The sequence below is a fragment of the Anomalospiza imberbis genome, chromosome 6 (assembly GCF_031753505.1).
Source record: "Anomalospiza imberbis isolate Cuckoo-Finch-1a 21T00152 chromosome 6, ASM3175350v1, whole genome shotgun sequence".
In the NCBI taxonomy this organism is placed as follows: domain Eukaryota; kingdom Metazoa; phylum Chordata; class Aves; order Passeriformes; family Viduidae; genus Anomalospiza; species Anomalospiza imberbis.
This window is the reverse complement of record NC_089686.1, coordinates 54,479,891-54,497,961: the sequence shown is the minus strand read 5'-3', so window position 1 is coordinate 54,497,961 and position 18,071 is coordinate 54,479,891. Positions and strand designations below refer to the sequence as shown.

The window sequence follows — 18,071 nt, the reverse complement described above, 5'->3', positions numbered from 1 at the left end:
AAGTCTTGCAGGGATCTTCAGGCACCCATCATCATTAGCCGTCACGTTCCTAAGCGGTCAGGGCTTGGCTGAGAACATGCACAGTGTCATCGTTTAGCTCACATCCAAAAGGAATGATGATAAGAGTGTTGCACCAGGTAAACATAAAAGAGATGGAAATGGCAGCCACATCATGAAATCAAATTACTTTTGAAGCCTGATGGGTTTCTTCTTTCCTGCTCCCAGTCATGGCAATGCTGTAGGATCCTGTGAATTGAGGTTTATTCTCTGTTCTGTGGGATGAAGTGATGTTTGTCTGGGGAATGGTGGGGCTGTAGCCCAGAACCCAGTGCCAGTTATCTGTAGAAATCTGTGGTTTGCACACAGATGAGAGGACTATCTAAAAGACTACAAAATGCAAAATATAAATGCTGCTGCTGGCAGATACAAGGCACAGCGTCCTTTTGTACCTGCATGTTTTACCCTGTAGCAAGCTGGGGGTGGTTTTCTTTTTTTCTGCTTAGAAAAAGGATTTTCAATCTCTTCCTCTCCCTCAAAGTGAGATCAATACAACTATTGTTATGAAAACTCCCTTTCCTAATAATACAGCAGCCAGTTTTTCTAGTCTGAAAATGTTTTAACTTTATTTATAAATATCTCTCAATTACATTATACACTGCAATGTACTGAGCTGGTAGAATTTTACTGGAGACTTTGGCATTGTGTAAATGTAACAAACTAAAGGAGAGTCTAACCTGGAATGAAGGCCTTGGGGTAATGGCTTTAAATTGAAGGAAAGTGAGTTTAGAGCAGACATTAGGAAGAAATTGTCTCCGCTGAGGGCGGTGGTGAGGCGCTGGCACAGGTGAGCAGTTACTAAACACCTGGTAATGTGTAGGGAGACGCACGTCTGGCTTGTAGGTCCCTGCTTCCCCACAGAAAAATGGGAGAAAACTTCAGGAACAGCAGGAGAGCAGAGGCGATCGGGCGGCCTCCGCGCCGGCAGGGGGCGCTGCGGCGGGGGCGGAGCCGCTCCCGCGGGCGCGGCCGAGGCTGCGGGGCCGCAGAGGCGGCGGCGACGGGGCCGCGTCGGGGCTGAGGCGCTCGGCGGGCTCGGGGGCCGCGGCCGCCCCTCCGCCGCCCCGCAGGTGAGTGCGGACATCGCGGCCACGGCGCGACTCCTGCCCTCCGCCGGCGGGCCCGCCCGGGCCTCGGCCGGTGCGAGCCCGCCCCGCGGAGCCCCCGAGGCGGGGAAGGCGGAGGAGGTGGTGCACTGCCATTGCCAGGCGCTGATGGAGCCGGGCAGGAGGGGTTGGAAATGTGGGAAAGGGTGGAAATGACTCCTTGGAGTTCTCTACGCCCCACATGCACCTGCAGTGCTCTGATCTGCGGTTTCTCCACTGGGTCGCTCTTACAAAATAGTGCTTCCCTTGTATTATAATTATTTGTATATAATGTATTTATTATGGAAAGTAAGTAGCACTTCATGTTAATATTTAAATGTGGTCAGTGTGACTAAGAAATCGTATTTATAACAGGTCCAAGTAATAGCTATATGAATGTCTCAATATATTTTTACAGGGTGTGTGGGGTTTGCTTAACACTGCTTCAGTTTGTGCTGTGTGTTGTATGTTCGTGCAGATTTTGGCCAAGGTTTTGTCCAGGAGCTTTTAGTTCATATATGGCACAGATCCCTTGAAAGCAAATTTAATTTGTTCATCTAAAGAACCAGCATCTTGGTGGGTAAAGCAAAAGTGTGTAGGAGAAAACAAATAAAAATGGTTTTCTTTCAGTGGGTGTGTTGCCAACACCAAATTATTTCGGGGAATGGGTTTAAAATAATATTAGGTTTAGCTGAGTTGTTACACAGTTTGTTCTTCTGCTGTAGGCCTGTGGCAGAGAGGAGGGAGGGCACTGCCATCACCTTCCTCAGTCATGAGAGCTGGAATGAGCTGCTGCCCCAATCTGTCATGTGCTCGTGCTGGGCCCTGTGGCCACTGACTCAGGGGACGGAGGAGGCTGGAAAGTGCCCAGATGAATAATACGAGATTAGGTTTTTTCAGCTGGATTTGGCTGCAGCCGGTAGGGGATGAGTTAGGAAGGCACAGCTGCCACTGAGGCTTTTCTTTCTGGTAACATGCTGTTGTGATCAGAGCTGAGACCTCAGTTGTACTTTGAGCATTTGGAAAAAGTTGTTTCATAAAATTGAGCAGCATCTGTTGCATCTCGTGGAAGTTGTGGAAGATAAAGAGTTGAGGGATTGCAGCTTTAACTAAAGATTGCAGCTTTAACTTGCTGTCTGTACCCCAGAAAAAAAGCAAAACCCATCCTTGGTTGATTTCATGCCGGGTGGGAAAAGCCTGATCAGTTTGGTTTCCCAACTTGATTTGGAAAACTTGTCAGTGTTTAGTGTCACTGATGTAAATAAAAAAAAACCACCAGGAAGGAGCAGTTGAGGTATTTGGGTAAGAATGCTGGCAGGTGAGACCAGCAAAATAATTCTGTCAGTCAGAGCTGGAAATGAGCTGAAATGTTTACAGATGCACCACTGTGTTCCATCTAGTGAGTCATTCTGGCCTCTTTGTACCTGGGTGAGCCTTTACTGTGTCTGGAAGTGAGCTTTTCACTGGGAACAGGTTTGATGTTGCAGCTCTGCAGTAGTTATGAGAGGAGGGTTTTACTTACAGGTTCTGCAATTCACATTCCCACACCCATGGCTCGTTTGCTGATTTTAATGTTAGGAGAGATCCTTAGGAGGATCCAGTCTGGAATTGTAGGTGATGTGGGCCATAGGTTGCAGTCTGTGCTTCCTGGGTTGAGCTTTGGAGTGATGAACAGCTTTAAAGGCAGCCTCTGCTCTCAGGCTGCATTCTTTCAAAGATAAGCTGTGTGCTAGTGCTTACTATAAACTGCTTTCCAAATTCAGGCCTGGTCTGTGGATGTGTGGTTCAGAAGTCTGTAATACAGAGTGGGAAGGACACAAGACTTTCCTCTGGGTGTTGCTAATTGAGAGTGACAATTACTGAGCAGGTGCAGTGCTGGTTGTACTTTTCAGATAAGCAGCAGCCACAGCAATTCAAGCAGTTTGATGTTATTTAATGGTTTTAGCCTTAATGTGTGATTTTGTTAGAAATCTGTTTTGATGTAATCCCTGCTTTCCTGCAGTGACAGGCAGTGTTTAAGGTCAGGTTAAATATTAACAAACTATATGGGGTTTGTGTCTTCTATTTATATGTTGGAGAGGCAGCTGTGCTGAATAATACTTCATGGCATTTACTCTTTAAAGACTTCTCTAGATTATTTTTGGAAGTATTGGCATTTTACCGACTGGCAGTTTTTAGAAAAGGCATGTTATGCATATTTTGTACATAATGAGAAGTGTTGTTTCTCACTGGTGGTATAGTGGAGACCAGAGGTGCTGTCAGAAGTGAGCAAATCACTCTCAAGCATTTAACAATGAGATACATAGAATCATGAATTAGTTGCGGTTATTTGAGTCCCTGATACTTACTGTATTATTCAATTTATTTTTCTGTAGCCATCGTGGAACTATGTGGAAATGGGGTAGTGGAGATGATTCTCCTTCCAAAACAGCAGTAAGTACGGAGTTACTATTTATATATTTTTAAGATTCTCTGACACAGAGAATCTTCCATTCTTCATACCCTAACTATATGTATTTTCTCTTTTATGAAGCAGTTGTTTGACTAGTTTTACCACGACATTTCTAGGGCTCTAAAAGTTGGGTTGTGTCCTTGTTTCTTATCTCCTTGATAGTTAATCTCTCATGCCTTCCACAGCTGTTGTGCTTGTCCTCACTCTGCTTATCCTGCCTTAAGGAAACATCTGTAGGAGTTACATAAGCTCCATCCTCAGGGTATCTTTGGGTAGAGTAAGTTCAATATCAATATTTTATGGGTATTTATTTTATTTAGCAGTACTGCTGGCTGTCACAACACAGATCAAGGGAATGAGGAAGTTAAGGTGTTCATACCTAGAATGCTTGGATGGTTTTGCTGTATTTCAAGCTAAGCTTGCTAAAGCAGCTCATAAGGTTTAGAATTCCATATGGCCTGGTAAAACCAGCCTGCTGTAAGTATATATAACCTATAGAAGTTTTAGCATTGCATTTGCTGACTGTTGCAATAAAGTGGGACACGAAGTGCTGGCATTTGAGGAGCAGTGCTGTGTGCCCCATTTGGCTTTTTGGAATCACCCTGGCTCTCCCCAGGCTGAATGTTCCCCTGGCTCTCCACAGGCTGCAGGCTCCGGGGACGCGGCAAGCACGTCAGTGACGGATCTGACGGAGCAGCTGATGAGCACTGAGCAGCTGCTGGCACAGCTAAAGGAGCTTGTGAGGGAGAAGGATGCTGAGCTCCGGAGCAAAGATCTTCAGTTAAAGGTACTGAGCATGTGTTCATGTCAAAATCATTGTTTAAAATCCCCCTTCAGTCCTTTTTGTCATGTTTTACAAGCTCCTAGTCTGTTACAGCAGTTCTGGGATGGTCACAAGGAGCTATTCTGGGGTCTGGCCATTGCTGCTTGTTCCCAGTGTGTGTTCTGTTCCAGGACTGAGCTAGAAGGAATTTATATCTAATATCCTGGAGGCTTTTTGGGGCTTTTTACTCTTTTAAAAACAATCATAAGGTTGATCTTTTCCTATGAGAGGTTTCTTTCTGCCCTTCTCCTTTGTGGATGTGAACAGCCAAGTACTAAATTACTGCATGTTTTAAAACTCATTGTATATCGAGTTCACTTTAAAAAATGAAATAAGCTTTTACACTATCATGAAGGTGTCTTTTTTTATGAAAAAATAATTCATTCTTCTCATTAAAAAATCAAGCCTAGAATTTGTATTGCTATGAAAAAAATAGGGAAATTTATATAATAAGGTTTTCAATTCTATATAGTGATAATTGCCATGTGCAGAAAGTTTAAATAAAGAAGAGACTATTTAAATAATGAAACATTGTAATGTCTCTTCAGGGAAGATATTTTTTGTTAATCACTTCAGATTTCTCCCTCTCTCATTTTTTTAATGGAAGAATTAAAGGAGGCAGTTGTCCGTGTAGCTAATTTAGCCTGTCATGACTTTGATGTTTGTAGGAGGAGAAGGAATCTGCTGATGCCAAACTTTCCAAGCTGAAGCTACAGAACAAAGCCAAGGTTGCATCATTAACCTCGCAGCTGGAAGAACTTAAGAAGCAGTTACCAGTGGCAGGAGGCTTAGAGGCCAAAGCAGAACCAAAAAAGGTAAGGTGTTCACATATTTGAAAGCAGATACATTTTCTGGGGTGCTGTAGGCTCTTTTCCATGCTGGACTCAATGGGGAAATTCAAATTTTAAGCTGAGTCAGGTTAGGATCAAGGTAGACTGAGTGGGTGCTGTCAATTCATCTGTGTTTCTATTTAACTTTTTTATTTTTCAATAGAAATCTAGAAAGCTGCACATTCCCTTCAAATTGTTTTAGTAAAAACTTCTCACTCCTTCATCCTATTAGCAACTAAAAGTTTTGACACATGTAAATCAGGCAGATAAGGTTTGGAGAAGAAATGAAAACAAAACCTGTCTTGTTCCTTAGGAAGTGTGTAACTGTCTTTACTAGCAAAATGTAAATTAAGTGTTGGAAGGTGACAGGTGTTTTACTTTTAACAAGAGAGTGTCAGATGTGTTTGTAGTAACACAGTTGTGTAAGTAGACTTGTATTTCTTCAGAGTAGGACTTCACTAAATAACTTTAGTGAGGCTTTAATTTTTAAGGGAGATTTGTATTTTAAAGATGTGCTGGAAGGGAAAGGTAACAATCAGTTTTTTGCAGTCCTTAGTTTTCCTCAAAAATGTGCAGTAACTATTCATTCTTTTGATCTTTTTTTGGCTGACAGAACATGCTTAGCAATTGATTTCTTGTAATGGCAGATAATTTCTATAAAACAGAAATTACAGCTGGGGAAATTCTGATTAAAAACATGCTTAGGAATGGTTGAATTTACATATTTTCACCCAGTAGTCCTGTTTTCCCTCTGATATGTATGGGCTACACTTGCCAGATTATTTGAGTTTCAATTGCCAGAGAAAGTGAATCTCCTTGCTGCACATTCCAGTCTGCTTTTTAGCAGTAATTATCATGAATAATTTAAATACAAAGACTTTTATAAGCTTAATACAAATTCTGTGCCAGCTTCTACATGGAATATGAAATATAGAAGAGAACTGAAACAGAGTCTGTGAGTAAAGTCTGCTTTTTTTAGCAATATTATCAGACTAAGTAGAGGAACAGAATCCAGGAAACCTGTTCAATGCAAACCTCTCTGTTTTTACAGGCATCAAAAGATGGCGATCAGGAAAATGCTGCAGCAAATCGGGGGAAAATATTAGTGCTGAGAAGGAGAATTGAAGAGCTGGAATCCCAGATAGCACAAAAAAATGAAGAGTTACAGAAAAAGGTAGTGTTTTGTATGACATGACTTTTTACCTTTGTGGTGTAGGATTATGTTTAAATATGTTTATTTAAGTATATGTTTAATTCTGTGCTACTGAACAGCCATTCTTGGATTTTTGTGTTGAGGAATTGTTACATTACAGCCTCAGCAAGGGCAGTAGGAATTCCGTCATTGTGCCTTCAGTGAGCAGGGAATCCTGGATCAGTGGAGAAGGATACACGAAGACGAGCTCTGTGGGTCAATATTGTATTTAAATCTTGCTTTTTGAACAAAAGTACTGGTTTGCTTCAATTTTCCTCATTGAAAAAATAGGTCATAACAGGAGGAAATGTAGGCAAGGGCTGATTTCATGTTGTGGTGTTTTGTGTACATAACTTCCCTGGGGATGGTGACAAGAAAGGGAATTCTGCAAAGTTTCAGAGAGAAAAGTTCAGTAAATAATGATTACACTTCAGACAGATCCAGTTATGCATCTGATTGTAATTTTTGGAGTACTCAAACACAGGCACTAGGGAAATGATGCAGGCCATTCTTCTGTGCTGGAGATGGAAGCACAGACCACAAACAATTCTGCCTTTTCATCTCAGGATGCTGAGCTGGAGGCGCAGCGCAGCCGTGGGGCTGACATGGATGCCATGCTGGCAGAGAAGGAGAAGAGGCTGGCCGAAAGGGATGCTTACATCAGGGATTTGCAGGTGGCCTGCGGATCCAGTGATGCTGCCAATCAAATATTCCTGCCCAATGAAGAATTGAAGGTATGTTAGCAGCTCAGTTATAAAATGTCTGTAGAGCTTTCAAGCTCCCAATGAATTGTGATATGTTATGTAGTCTGTGCCTCTCTGAAATACAGTTAATTCATGTGAATAAAAATTTTTTTATTGACTATCTTAATTGATATATATAAATATATATATATATATATTGCTTATTTTGTTCTTATCAAGGAAAGGCTTCATGATTACTGCATCATTTTTCTGTTAATTGTCTTTTGGTTTGCATTGTAAAGAACCAGCTGACAGCTAAAGAGTCATCACTGCAAAGCATGGAGATTCTGGTGCAGAACCTTACCAAGAAGGTGGGAGACAGTGAAGAAAAATGCAGCTTGTTCCAGGAGCAGATCGAGAGTCTGAAAAACATTCAAAGCAAGGAAAGAGAGTATTTCCAAGGAAAAGAAGCTACATACGTGGAAAATGTAAGTAAATGCAGCATTCCAAAGGTTATGTCCAGTTCTTGGGAAAATGGTAAGAGAGCTACAAATGACATTGGAAGTAGAATACAGGTGTTTGAGGAGGATTTGGGCTTAGTTGACAGAAACTTGCTAGGAATGAACATAAGTGACTAATTAGTGTATTTAGTATTACTGGAAGCAAAATTCTTACTTAATTTGGAATCCATTATCTTGCTGTACCTTTCATTAGACAGTTCATTGGGGTTTTACTATAGTTTGTCGACTGCTTTCATATTTTTGTTCTTGGTTTTAGATACGTATGTTTCAAAGTATTATCCAGGAAAAGGAAAAGGAGCTGGAAGCACAGAGAGAAAAGCATGAGCAGGAGCTTTTTAGATTAGCTGCTAAATCTGATGCAAGTGCTGACCTAGAACAGGTACGTTGCTCTGGAAACTCAGCAGCTTGAATTGGGAGTCATGTAATTACTAAACTCTGTGACACAGTTCAAGTGTCGGGTTGGGAGAATAAAATTAAGTCTTTTATAGATTGTTTGATTATTTAACCTTATTTTTGGTAGCTACTAAAGGCTTTGAAACAGAAGCTCCATGAAAAGGAAGAAGTCATGCTGGGAAGGACACAGGTGATTGATGTCTTGCAAAAAGAGCTGGATGCAAAGGACCAGCAATTGCAAGTAAGAAGTGCCATAAATAAGAGTACAGGTATAATGTTTGACAGTGGTAGGGAAAATACTGTGCATTAAAATTATAAATGTTTTTTGTGCTGTTTTTTTTTTTTTTTTAAACAGGAGATTAATGAAAACCTGAAACGTCTTCTGTCTGAAAAAGAAAACCTCCAGTCTAAACTGGATGCTGAGAAACATGTAATGAGAGCCCAATTAAAAGACATGATGGAGAAACATGAGCTTGAAATGACAAAAGTTAAGGCGAAATACAATGCTGAACTGCATGAAATTCAAGAGAAACATGAAACTGAGCTGCAAGAGAAAGACCAGGCCCTGGTTCAGCTTCAGAAACAAGTGGCAGAGTTGAGTGGTGGTGGACAGGGTAATTCCAAAGAAGTCAAGGATCTGGAATCTATAACCAAAGAGAAGATGGAAGATTTGGAAGGTATCCTATTTAAACAGTTGTCACTGACAGTATTAAAGGTTTCTTTGCCCCAGACTTTTTTGTGTTTTGAGCCAATTTCATACTTACTGCAATTAGAACTACATGAAATTTGATGGAATATTATTGCCACAGTAATTAAAGATATCAAGTGCTATAATAATGAGGGTTAGAGGATTACCAAGATAATTACATGAACTGTAAATTTCTCACTGTTTCTAATTATGTTTTTCTGTAAATGCTGTTGTCTTGTGTGTATAACTTCCAGTTGTTAAAGGAATTGCACACAAGGTTTGTAATAATAATCTCTCTACAGTTTTAAATAATTCCTGCTTCTTGTTTCTTAGTCCAAGTGAAATTGAAAACAGAAGAGGCCAGCAAATCTGAAGCCAAGTTTTTGAAAATGAAGGCTTGGTCTAAATCAAGAATCAAACAGCTGGAGGATGAACTGAAAAATGTATGTGGAGCTTTGTGTTTAAGGCTCTATGTCTTTCTCCAACTACTGTGCTTGGAGTTTTGATTGGGAAAAAGTAAACTGTGGTGTAAATGGAATATTAAAATAGCTTACTTTATGAATTAATGTATGAAAATGGAATGCACATAAAGTGTTGATACAATATGTAGTTTAAATAAAAAATATTACTAATTGTGTTACCAGCATTCAGGAGTAAATTTGTTAGATAGAGCTGCTGTATTGCACTTTAAATATTAGAAAAACAGCTATTCTAGTACTACTAAAGAATAAGAGAAAAAAAGGACTTTGCTGTGATTTTGCTGTGTTTGAAACCACATAACTGTATTTTCTTTCAGTTTTCCTCAAAGAACAATGATGTATCTGCCTTAAGCAATCGTGTGTCAGAATTAGAAGTGGAAAATGAAGAACTTCAGTCAAAACTGCAGTCATTGCATGAAATCGGAACTCAAAATGGTAAAAGAAAATCTTTTGCAGATGATCCAAAGTAAAGAGACAAAGAGAAATTATTTGTGTCCTCATGAACCAAATTTGTTATGTTTTTGTAGAAGAACTGCTGAAAAAGCTGGAGCTTTATGAAGAGCAGCAGAGGAAGCTGCAGGCTGATCTTGACCAAGTTACAAAGAGAGCAGCTTCACAGGTTGACTTGAAAATTGATTTGCATGAGTTATTGATTAATGGTGCTAATTAGACTTTGAGAAGTGTGGCAGCTGGATATTGGAGCTGAAAATTAATTTATTGATAGATGGAATTGTCAGTGTCAGTGGCTATTCAGGTGGAGAACAAGGTTTTGAGTTACTCAGTAAGATTGATTTCTACCTACTTTGCACACACTTTAAATCACATTTTCCCAAGCATTCTTCTATTTATTTAGCTACATTTGACATGAATCATCAAAGTGTGGCTGTTATTTTGTAGACAAAATAGTTTTAATATTTTATGAAGTTGTCGGACTTGTTTTTCACATAATCTACAATATCTACAATCTGCACTTACAAATTTCATAGATTTTTATTAAAGTAAAATGGTGAATTATGATGGCTTGCCACCTTGCAATGTATTTGCATTTGCAGAGGGGTGTGGTCATTTTTTTTAAATACAAAATTTCTCTTGTTAGGCCAGTGAATCAGGTAGTGTGGATGAATTGCAGAGTCAGCTCTTGGAATGGCAGGAAAATGTCCCAGAGTCAGAGGAGTCCCGGGATCAAGTCCGAGAAGAGAAATCTGCCATGGCCTTGAGAATGGCTCAGATTGAGGAGGAGAGAGAAGGTGAATTATTTTATTTCCAGTACAACAATCCTGTTTTTATAGATATATGTGTGTCTGCTGTGCTTCAGACCAAATTGATAGCACATCACCATGACTCATTTCTGTAGTCATAAAATTTGTATAGTTAGTGAAATTGCTGAAATATGCAATATCTGCTTTTTCCTATTCCCTCAAGTTTGTTTTTCATATATTAATCTTGTTTTATGTAATTTTTAGTAAGTAGGTGTGTTTTTCTGTTTGCCATTTGAGCTGCTGCTTTGTAAGACTGCTTGACAGGCTTATTGTCTGCATATGATAAATGGTAAAAATGATTAAACATCATATTTGATCAATGATAAATAGTTCCCCATTGAAATATTAAAGCTGCCTGCCTAGAGAAGCGGTGAATGTGTGTGGGACTGTAGTTTTGGTTTGAATTAGGGGAATGAAGGTGGTGCTTAAGCAAAATGTACCTGGCATGGAATTTCTCTTTAGGAAATGTCTCTGTTCAGGATATTTAGTGATCTGTTAGTAGGTGCCACTTATATAAGCCAGCTGAATAATGCTCACTGGCAGTGACTTGGAGGTGGTTAAAAATATCAAATTACCTATAGAAAATAGCATTTCAAGTAATGTCGGCTTTTAGAGCTTGCTAAATTATTAATCAGCTGACGAGAAACTGAAGTTACTTCTATTAAAGCTTATAAAAGTCTGGTTAAATTTTAGCTTTTGCTGCTCTTTCCATGACATCTAAACTAAATTACAGTTTTTGTCCCCTTAGTTAAGTGTGGGGATTAATGATAAATTTCAATGAACAGGACCTACCATCATAATTAATCCAGTTAGTTAATATGAGCCTTTTCAATCAGCAGCTGAATTATTTTTCACTTCCGTGATCCATTTGAAAGTTCAGTGTGTAAGCACAGAGATGTTTTAAGGATCACTTCTCTTCTTTTTTGTGCTTTGGTATTGAAAGGGAATAATACCCCTCCATCAAATCTACCTGTTAGCACATCTGTGCTGGCCACAGAACCACATGCAATATTAATAACACTTGTAAAATTTCCTCTGCCTCAGTCCAGGTTTAATTTTGCATTTTTTTTTCCCCTTGGGAATAGCATGATCTTTCTGTTTCTTTTTTTCCTGCCGTTCCACCTGGTGAGCCCTGAGCGTCCCTTCCCCCTCCACTCCTACCCTCCACTGCGATCTGGGCAGCCAGGGAGAGCAGTTTCCCATCAGTTTTGTGCATGCAGGTTCCTGCAGCAATGGCCCCTTGGAATGTACTGTTGCTGATTTCTCCTGCTCTTGCTTCTTGTGGAGAAAATTGCCAACAGTACCTTGCAAGGTCTGCCATTGATGGTTTGTGGATTTTAGCAATACGTGTAACAACTGCTGGGTTTTAACTTGAGTTTCTCCTGCCTTGCGATACCTGTTTCTTCTTTTATATTAATGAAATCATCTTCATTTTTTCACTGTAGTAACAGCTGACTCCATATTTATCTTATTTCTAGAGACAAATTTCTTGGCTTACCACAAGTAGTTGTGACTAAGTAAGAATCAAATTAATTCTTAGTGCTACCTGGAATTCAGTAGTATTTTTAAAAGAAGTAATAGTCCATCCCATAAATTGCTGAACTTGCATGCATTAATATTAGCTACCAATATTTTAAGCCATATGTGAGTAATATGTAGCATCAATAGTGACTCAGGGAAGTACAGACACATCATAATTTGTTACATTCAGTGCTTATCTGAAAAAAGATGTTCTGGGAAGTTTGTCAGGTTTTTATGTTAGAGAATTGCAAAGTTAAAGCTTCCTAAGCTGCTGTGAACATTAGAAAACACATTTACTTAGTAATTGTTGTTAAAGCAATGCTCAATTTAACTGGAAGTGTTTTAACACTTGTCTGAGTGTGCTAAATCATTCTAAAGCTCCAATTCCTATACTTCCATTATTCTTGTGACACTGGTAATTTCATTGTTTTCTTTCATTATCAGATACTTAGAAGCCTAAATATGTTGGGTTCCTGTATTACAGTGTCAGAGGAGGGATTAAATTTTTACCTGGAATAGATCTTATTCTTTGAACTACTTAACTGGCAGTTCCTGTAAACAGAGGTTTAAGGCCTGTGATCAAAATTGGGCATTTAATTTTACAGCCTTGAAAAAGTATGTATAATGATTAAAAAAAGCGTAAAATCTAGAAAATACACAAGGGCGTTTAAAACACTTATGAATCGACAGTGCAAGAAGCCAAAGCGTAATTGAAATCAGAATCCAATTTATCAGTCCCACTAGAAAAGGGTCATTTTTTTTTCTATACCTTTTTTCCTCACTAATCTTTTCTGACAAGACATTAGGGGTGTAATGTTGAAATACTACAGGAAGAATTTAAATCTAGCAGGTGCTACAGAATTGTGAGTTAAGGAAATCTGTGGTATAAGTAGTCCTTGGCCAACTCAGATGAAAGCAGAGTATTCCCTATAGGGCTGAATCTCCAAATAGTTCCTCACAGATGCATTGATGTCAATTCTCTGAGTTTTTTGTGCTGTGAGGACAGCTGTGGATTCATGTGGTTAAACTGAAAGCCAAGTTTGTAATTATCCAGTTAATGTAACTTTCAGTTAAAGTATGGAGCCACCTTTACTTGCCCTCCCTTTCCCTGGCTGTGCTGCTGTGTCTGCTTTGCATGGAACGTGTTGTTTCCTAATCTTTACCCCAAATGTGTTTTGTTGTATCACAAAACAGATGGGAATGCACTTCAGATGACAAATCATTTCTAACAATGAACAGGATGCATACCTAAGCTTTCATATTCTCAATTTATTCAGTGTGTTTATTTACCAGTGATTCTGTATTTGTCCTGAAAAGACTGATGTTACTAATTATGATAAGATGGTTTGATGCCAGTTTGCAGTGTAACACGTGCTTGTGACTTCCTCAATGATCTGGCTTTAGAGCTTGTACTAAGATTTAAGTTTTTATAAAAATTAATGTGGTTGTTGAGAATAAAAAGGCATCAGCTGAAAAAGCTGTGGTTTTCATCATGCAAATTAGGCATATTTGAACCTGGTAAATTGAATTGAGATGTAATTTGGCATTTTAATTGATTGGCTTTCCTTCTTAGAATGGTATAACCTCACCCTTTCCACTTTCCTGTATAAAATCTTCCTTTAGAGATGATGAAGAAGTGAAGTTAGACTTCAGTTTGCTTCTTCTTAGTGAGCTACTCAGACTTTATGTTCTACATAGCAATGTTGGAGGGAAATCACAAGGCGAATGCAGTGGATTTTAATCTTTAATCTTGTTCCTGTCAGTCATTTGTAGGGACTTCACCCTGTCCCTGGTCTCTTTTCATGTAGTAGTGTCTGATATAAATGTAAATGCTTTCCTGTGGCACAAAACTGATTGAGGATGACTGGTTCTTTCCTGGCTGCTCCGATCCAGCCATAGTCTCAGGGCAGCAGGAGCTGGAGGAGGAACTGGCCACAGTTCAAGGAATGGGCAGGCTGCAGCAGGCAAGAAGAAAAGGCAGTCAGACCAGCAGGAAGCTGCAGGTGGGTTCCAAGAGATGCGAGTTTATTTTTACCTGTCTGCTAATAAAAACGTGGAAAGTACTGTTATTTATGTGGCGCTTTAGTCTTTCAAACATTAGGAGCTTAAGAACATAGATTGGAACTGAAAACACTGATAAATTTAATGATCATGTGCATAGCCAGAAGATGAGACATTCCAATGGCATCACACCTCTTACTCCTTTCCACTGAAAAATCACAAGGTTCTCTCTGGAGTAATTCCTGTGCCTGAAGCCATGTGCATACTTAAGATGTTAAGGCCATTTCTGGCTTCTATAAAATCTTTACAAATCTCTTTGCTGGTGGAGCTTTACTGAATAATTAGTGCACTTCATACAGGTGGACTTCTAGGTAGGTGGTGCTGTACCTTGCATGAAAAAATAGTAACTTTTTTAAGAATTAGGATGGCATTGTCCCATTAACAGACCATTGGAAGAAGATAATTAGTTAACTGATACTTCAGAGAACTCTTAACTTCAGAAATCAGGGCACTAATTAAGATATCCAAACATTGTTATCCATTAGCTTCTCAGATAGCCAAGGGTATTTTTAAAGGCTTGCAGGTATCTTAAAAACCTGTGGGAGACTCGACTTTTCTGGAAATAATAGCTGGAAGCTGGGGAGGCCACTCTAGTCCACAGCAATCCCACATACTTGCATTTAAGTGCCTGAATCAGTGCTGAGTTTTGGGATTTTTGATTGAAACTGAGGTTTTAGTAGCAGAATTATCTTACCCCTGCTTGCTTCCTTCTTTAAGTTAAACTTCCTTCTCATGTTTTGTGTGTAGGAAGAATTCCCCTTCGATGGCAAACAATGCTTCCAAGAACTGAATGTCACCTTGGATAGCAGTGACTCAGCTGAAGGAGAAAACATGGGAGGTTGGTGGCCAGAGTACCCTTCACCCAGTGCAGGTGTGATAGTGACTAGACAGTTGATGAAAGCATGCACACAGCATCTGCATTTTTTGTCTATTTTTGTTTTCAAATTCAGCTAACAGCCCATTTGTGGTGTATTCTAATCTTTGTTGGATTTTTTTGGCTTGTGTTTTCTTCCTTTCCGTTTCCAAGCATGTGCGTGCTGGATGAACTGCCTAGTTCTGGCTCACAAGTACAGCATCAATATGGCTGAGCACTGGAATTGGATGAGCTTTGATGCCCATCAGATATTCCATGTGGCAAGATCATGTGTTTGTTTTAAGTTATGAGTCTTGTTCCTCTGAATGTATTTCCAGTTTATATCACAGTTATGTTGCAAACCAGAATTCCATTTCATTGCTGCTTAATTTAAAAATCCAATTCTTAGTTTTTAATGCTGATGTTTTTATATCAGTGGTAAAGATTGCAAATACATCTTATTGTTAAGATGGAATGGGCTCACTTGCAAATTGTCAGTCCAGACCAGTTTATTAATAATTACTTAATATATGATCCTGCAAGCGCCTGATCAACTTTTGGTTAATGTAACATAAGCCACCCTATTGGTTGAGCCACAATAGTGGTGGCTCAATATTCAAGTATTTCTGCTAGGTCCTCTGAGTTCATGAGCTCTGCAACTTATTTTGGTTTTCCAACAGTTAAGGCTACTTTTGCCATCTAAATTTTGGGGATGTAGTGCCTCAGGCATTTCCACTAGAAATAGGTGAGATTTGTTTGTTCCCAACACTGATGAGAACTTTGCGTAAAGAGCTGCAGCCATTTCTAGACTTTGGGAATTTTGGTAGACTTCTCTTGAAAGAATTTTCCTTCTTTGACCTGAGTAGGTTTACGGAGTGTGGTTGAAGAGTTGGAATTGGAAAGAAACCAACTGCAGGAGCAAATACTTTATCTGGAAGAGCGTTGTCAGGATTTGGAAGACAGATTTCAGCTTCAAGGTAGAATGGAGGCTCTCCAGGTGAGCTTTGGAGTTGTGTAAACTTGATGATGCAAGAGAATCATTCTCAGTTTATATTCATTATATCACAGCCTACAATAAGCCTAACCCATCGATTTGCAGCTGACAAAAAATGGCTGAAACCTAATTTACATTCATCAATTATGTTGTCAGCGAGTGTGCACATCCTATATTATGCTTTGAGGTTGAAGCCTGTTGCTTTTGTTCAGCATGTGGAAAATTATGATTAGGATTAAGCTTTATTTGTTCTAGAAACATAGTAAAAAGATAACATGATTTTCATAATTCTTTGTGGAAGTCTTTGCCAGAAGGTCCAGAATTAGATTTGGTAATGACTCCATCGAGTTTTCCACTTCTTATATCCCTCAAGTTTCTTTTCTGTAAGTGTATATATATGTATGTACACATTTTTAGAGAAGAAACTGCTTATATAAAAATGATCCATAATTTTCTATAAATATATACACATGCAATCTAAACTCCAGATATTAGCTAGACACATAGTTATATTTTAAAACCATTCACTGAAGTCCCCACAAAGAACAGTTGAGTTCTTTTAAAAGGAAAAGTTATTTTTGATATTGCCTGACTGACAAATTACTGTGGTAATTTGTGAACCATATTTTCACTGAGTGACAGAACTGATCTTGTACTCAATCTCTTGGTGCTTTACTCATAATTCTTTATCTGTTAAGTTGCACATGTATAAAAAAGAATGACTGGTTTTAAGATGAGAGACAAGCTTACATTAATTATTGAGACTCTTGTAACAAAGCCTTTCAATACAGGTAACGTTTGATGTAGAGGAAGAAGGGCAGCTGTTGAGGGCAGTGCAGGTGTGTTATCTCCTCCAAAATGCCACCTTCTATTCATGGATGGTGACAAGTTTGCCACGTTTGTCCTACTTGCTGTTGATTCTGGATGTGTTTTGCTTTTGATTGTTGGTTGCTGTTGTACAACTTGTTTTTTTCTTTTTTTCTTGTGGTTTTATTTTTGAATTGGTGCAGTGGATCTGACTAGAGTAGGAGATTTGTACTGTGTTTGAAACCTCCAAACAGCTGTGTGAATGAAGTGAAGTTCTCTATTGCTTCTCTGGGTGTGATAATGCTCCTCATCATTGCTTTGTTGCAGAATGAAAATGAGCGTTTGCAAACTCAACTCACCCAACTGCGCAACCAACAAATGCGAGATGTGGAAAAGCATCAGATTCTGATCTCTGGCTTGAATGAGCAGCTTAAAGGGTAAAATGAAGGTTCTTTACAGCTCCACACACCATTGGCTTTCTCTGTTTTAAACTTCAAATTCTAATGAGGCGTATAATCTCTCAAAACACTTGAAAAAACAGTTACTTGCCTCATGTTTCTGTTTGCAGTTGTGTTATTTTTATACTTGGAAGTTAAGGTGGAAAGTGTAAAAATAATGATTCTCTTAGTTTGGGGTTAGTAAATTTAGAAAATTTTACACAAGCTTTGTTTTTGAAATGTCTAAATATGTATTTTCTTCTCAGATTGAATGACAGAAATAGTTTCCTTGAAAATTCACTTGGAGAAAGAGAACAGAAACTGATGAGCACAACAGAAAAGCTGGAACAAGTTGAAACTTTAAGGAAACTCCTTCAAGAAAAGGATATTCTGAACAAAGAGCTTGGGGAAAAGTTTGTGCATGCTGAGCAAAAGGTAAGTTAAACTTATAGTTAGTATTTCACTTATTAGAATTGACGAGCTTTAACCATAGCTTTTGATTTGTGTCCCAACAGAATTATTGCTGTTTTCCCAGTCTGCAAGTTGGTACTTTGTCTTTACAGTTTGTTCATTTAATTGCTTTTCTTTAAGTTTGGTGTAAGGATTTCTTAGGCCCAACACAGCTTTGCATGAAAGTATTTACATTTTGTTGGGGTGATAAGTTTTTGTTTATGAATTTAAAAGCATAAACTTGACTGTTGTGTAAACTCAATATTATAACTGGTAACATCCCAATTTTAATAGAATTGTATGTATTTCTATCATATGAACTTCTACTTTTAATACTAAGCTGAATGAAGCCTTAAAGAAATGCAGTCTGTACGAAGTGGAGAACGTTGAGCAGAAAACAGCCATCAGTGATCTCATGGAAAGAGTTGCTACACTGAAAGAAAAGGTAATTTATAAAAATAATGTAAGAGAAATTCTGTGTTCATT

At 38.8% G+C, this 18,071-nt stretch overlaps 1 protein-coding gene across 5 annotated transcripts in view; it reads left to right on the top strand.

The window, feature by feature from the left end:
* Positions 1-1,029: 1,029 nt before the first annotated feature.
* LOC137476160 (golgin subfamily B member 1-like) overlaps positions 1,030-18,071 on the top strand; it is a 34,107-nt gene continuing 17,065 nt past the window's right edge. For 2 of the 5 annotated variants that reach the window (XM_068194272.1, XM_068194268.1), the window contains exons 1-21: positions 1,030-1,127; positions 3,518-3,575; positions 4,238-4,381; positions 5,086-5,232; positions 6,299-6,421; positions 7,006-7,173; positions 7,425-7,610; positions 7,900-8,022; positions 8,164-8,277; positions 8,392-8,713; positions 9,058-9,167; positions 9,521-9,638; positions 9,731-9,822; positions 10,300-10,450; positions 13,877-13,986; positions 14,792-14,915; positions 15,764-15,894; positions 16,683-16,730; positions 17,026-17,135; positions 17,402-17,570; positions 17,926-18,030. In XM_068194272.1, coding sequence (XP_068050373.1) covers positions 3,531-3,575; positions 4,238-4,381; positions 5,086-5,232; positions 6,299-6,421; positions 7,006-7,173; positions 7,425-7,610; positions 7,900-8,022; positions 8,164-8,277; positions 8,392-8,713; positions 9,058-9,167; positions 9,521-9,638; positions 9,731-9,822; positions 10,300-10,450; positions 13,877-13,986; positions 14,792-14,915; positions 15,764-15,894; positions 16,683-16,730; positions 17,026-17,135; positions 17,402-17,570; positions 17,926-18,030 — 2,640 coding nt within the window. In that variant the 5' untranslated portion in view covers positions 1,030-1,127; positions 3,518-3,530. The remainder of the gene's footprint in view (positions 1,128-3,517; positions 3,576-4,237; positions 4,382-5,085; positions 5,233-6,298; positions 6,422-7,005; positions 7,174-7,424; positions 7,611-7,899; positions 8,023-8,163; positions 8,278-8,391; positions 8,714-9,057; positions 9,168-9,520; positions 9,639-9,730; positions 9,823-10,299; positions 10,451-13,876; positions 13,987-14,791; positions 14,916-15,763; positions 15,895-16,682; positions 16,731-17,025; positions 17,136-17,401; positions 17,571-17,925; positions 18,031-18,071) is intronic. The other 3 variants (XM_068194273.1, XM_068194271.1, XM_068194270.1) reach the window with 2 other exon arrangements.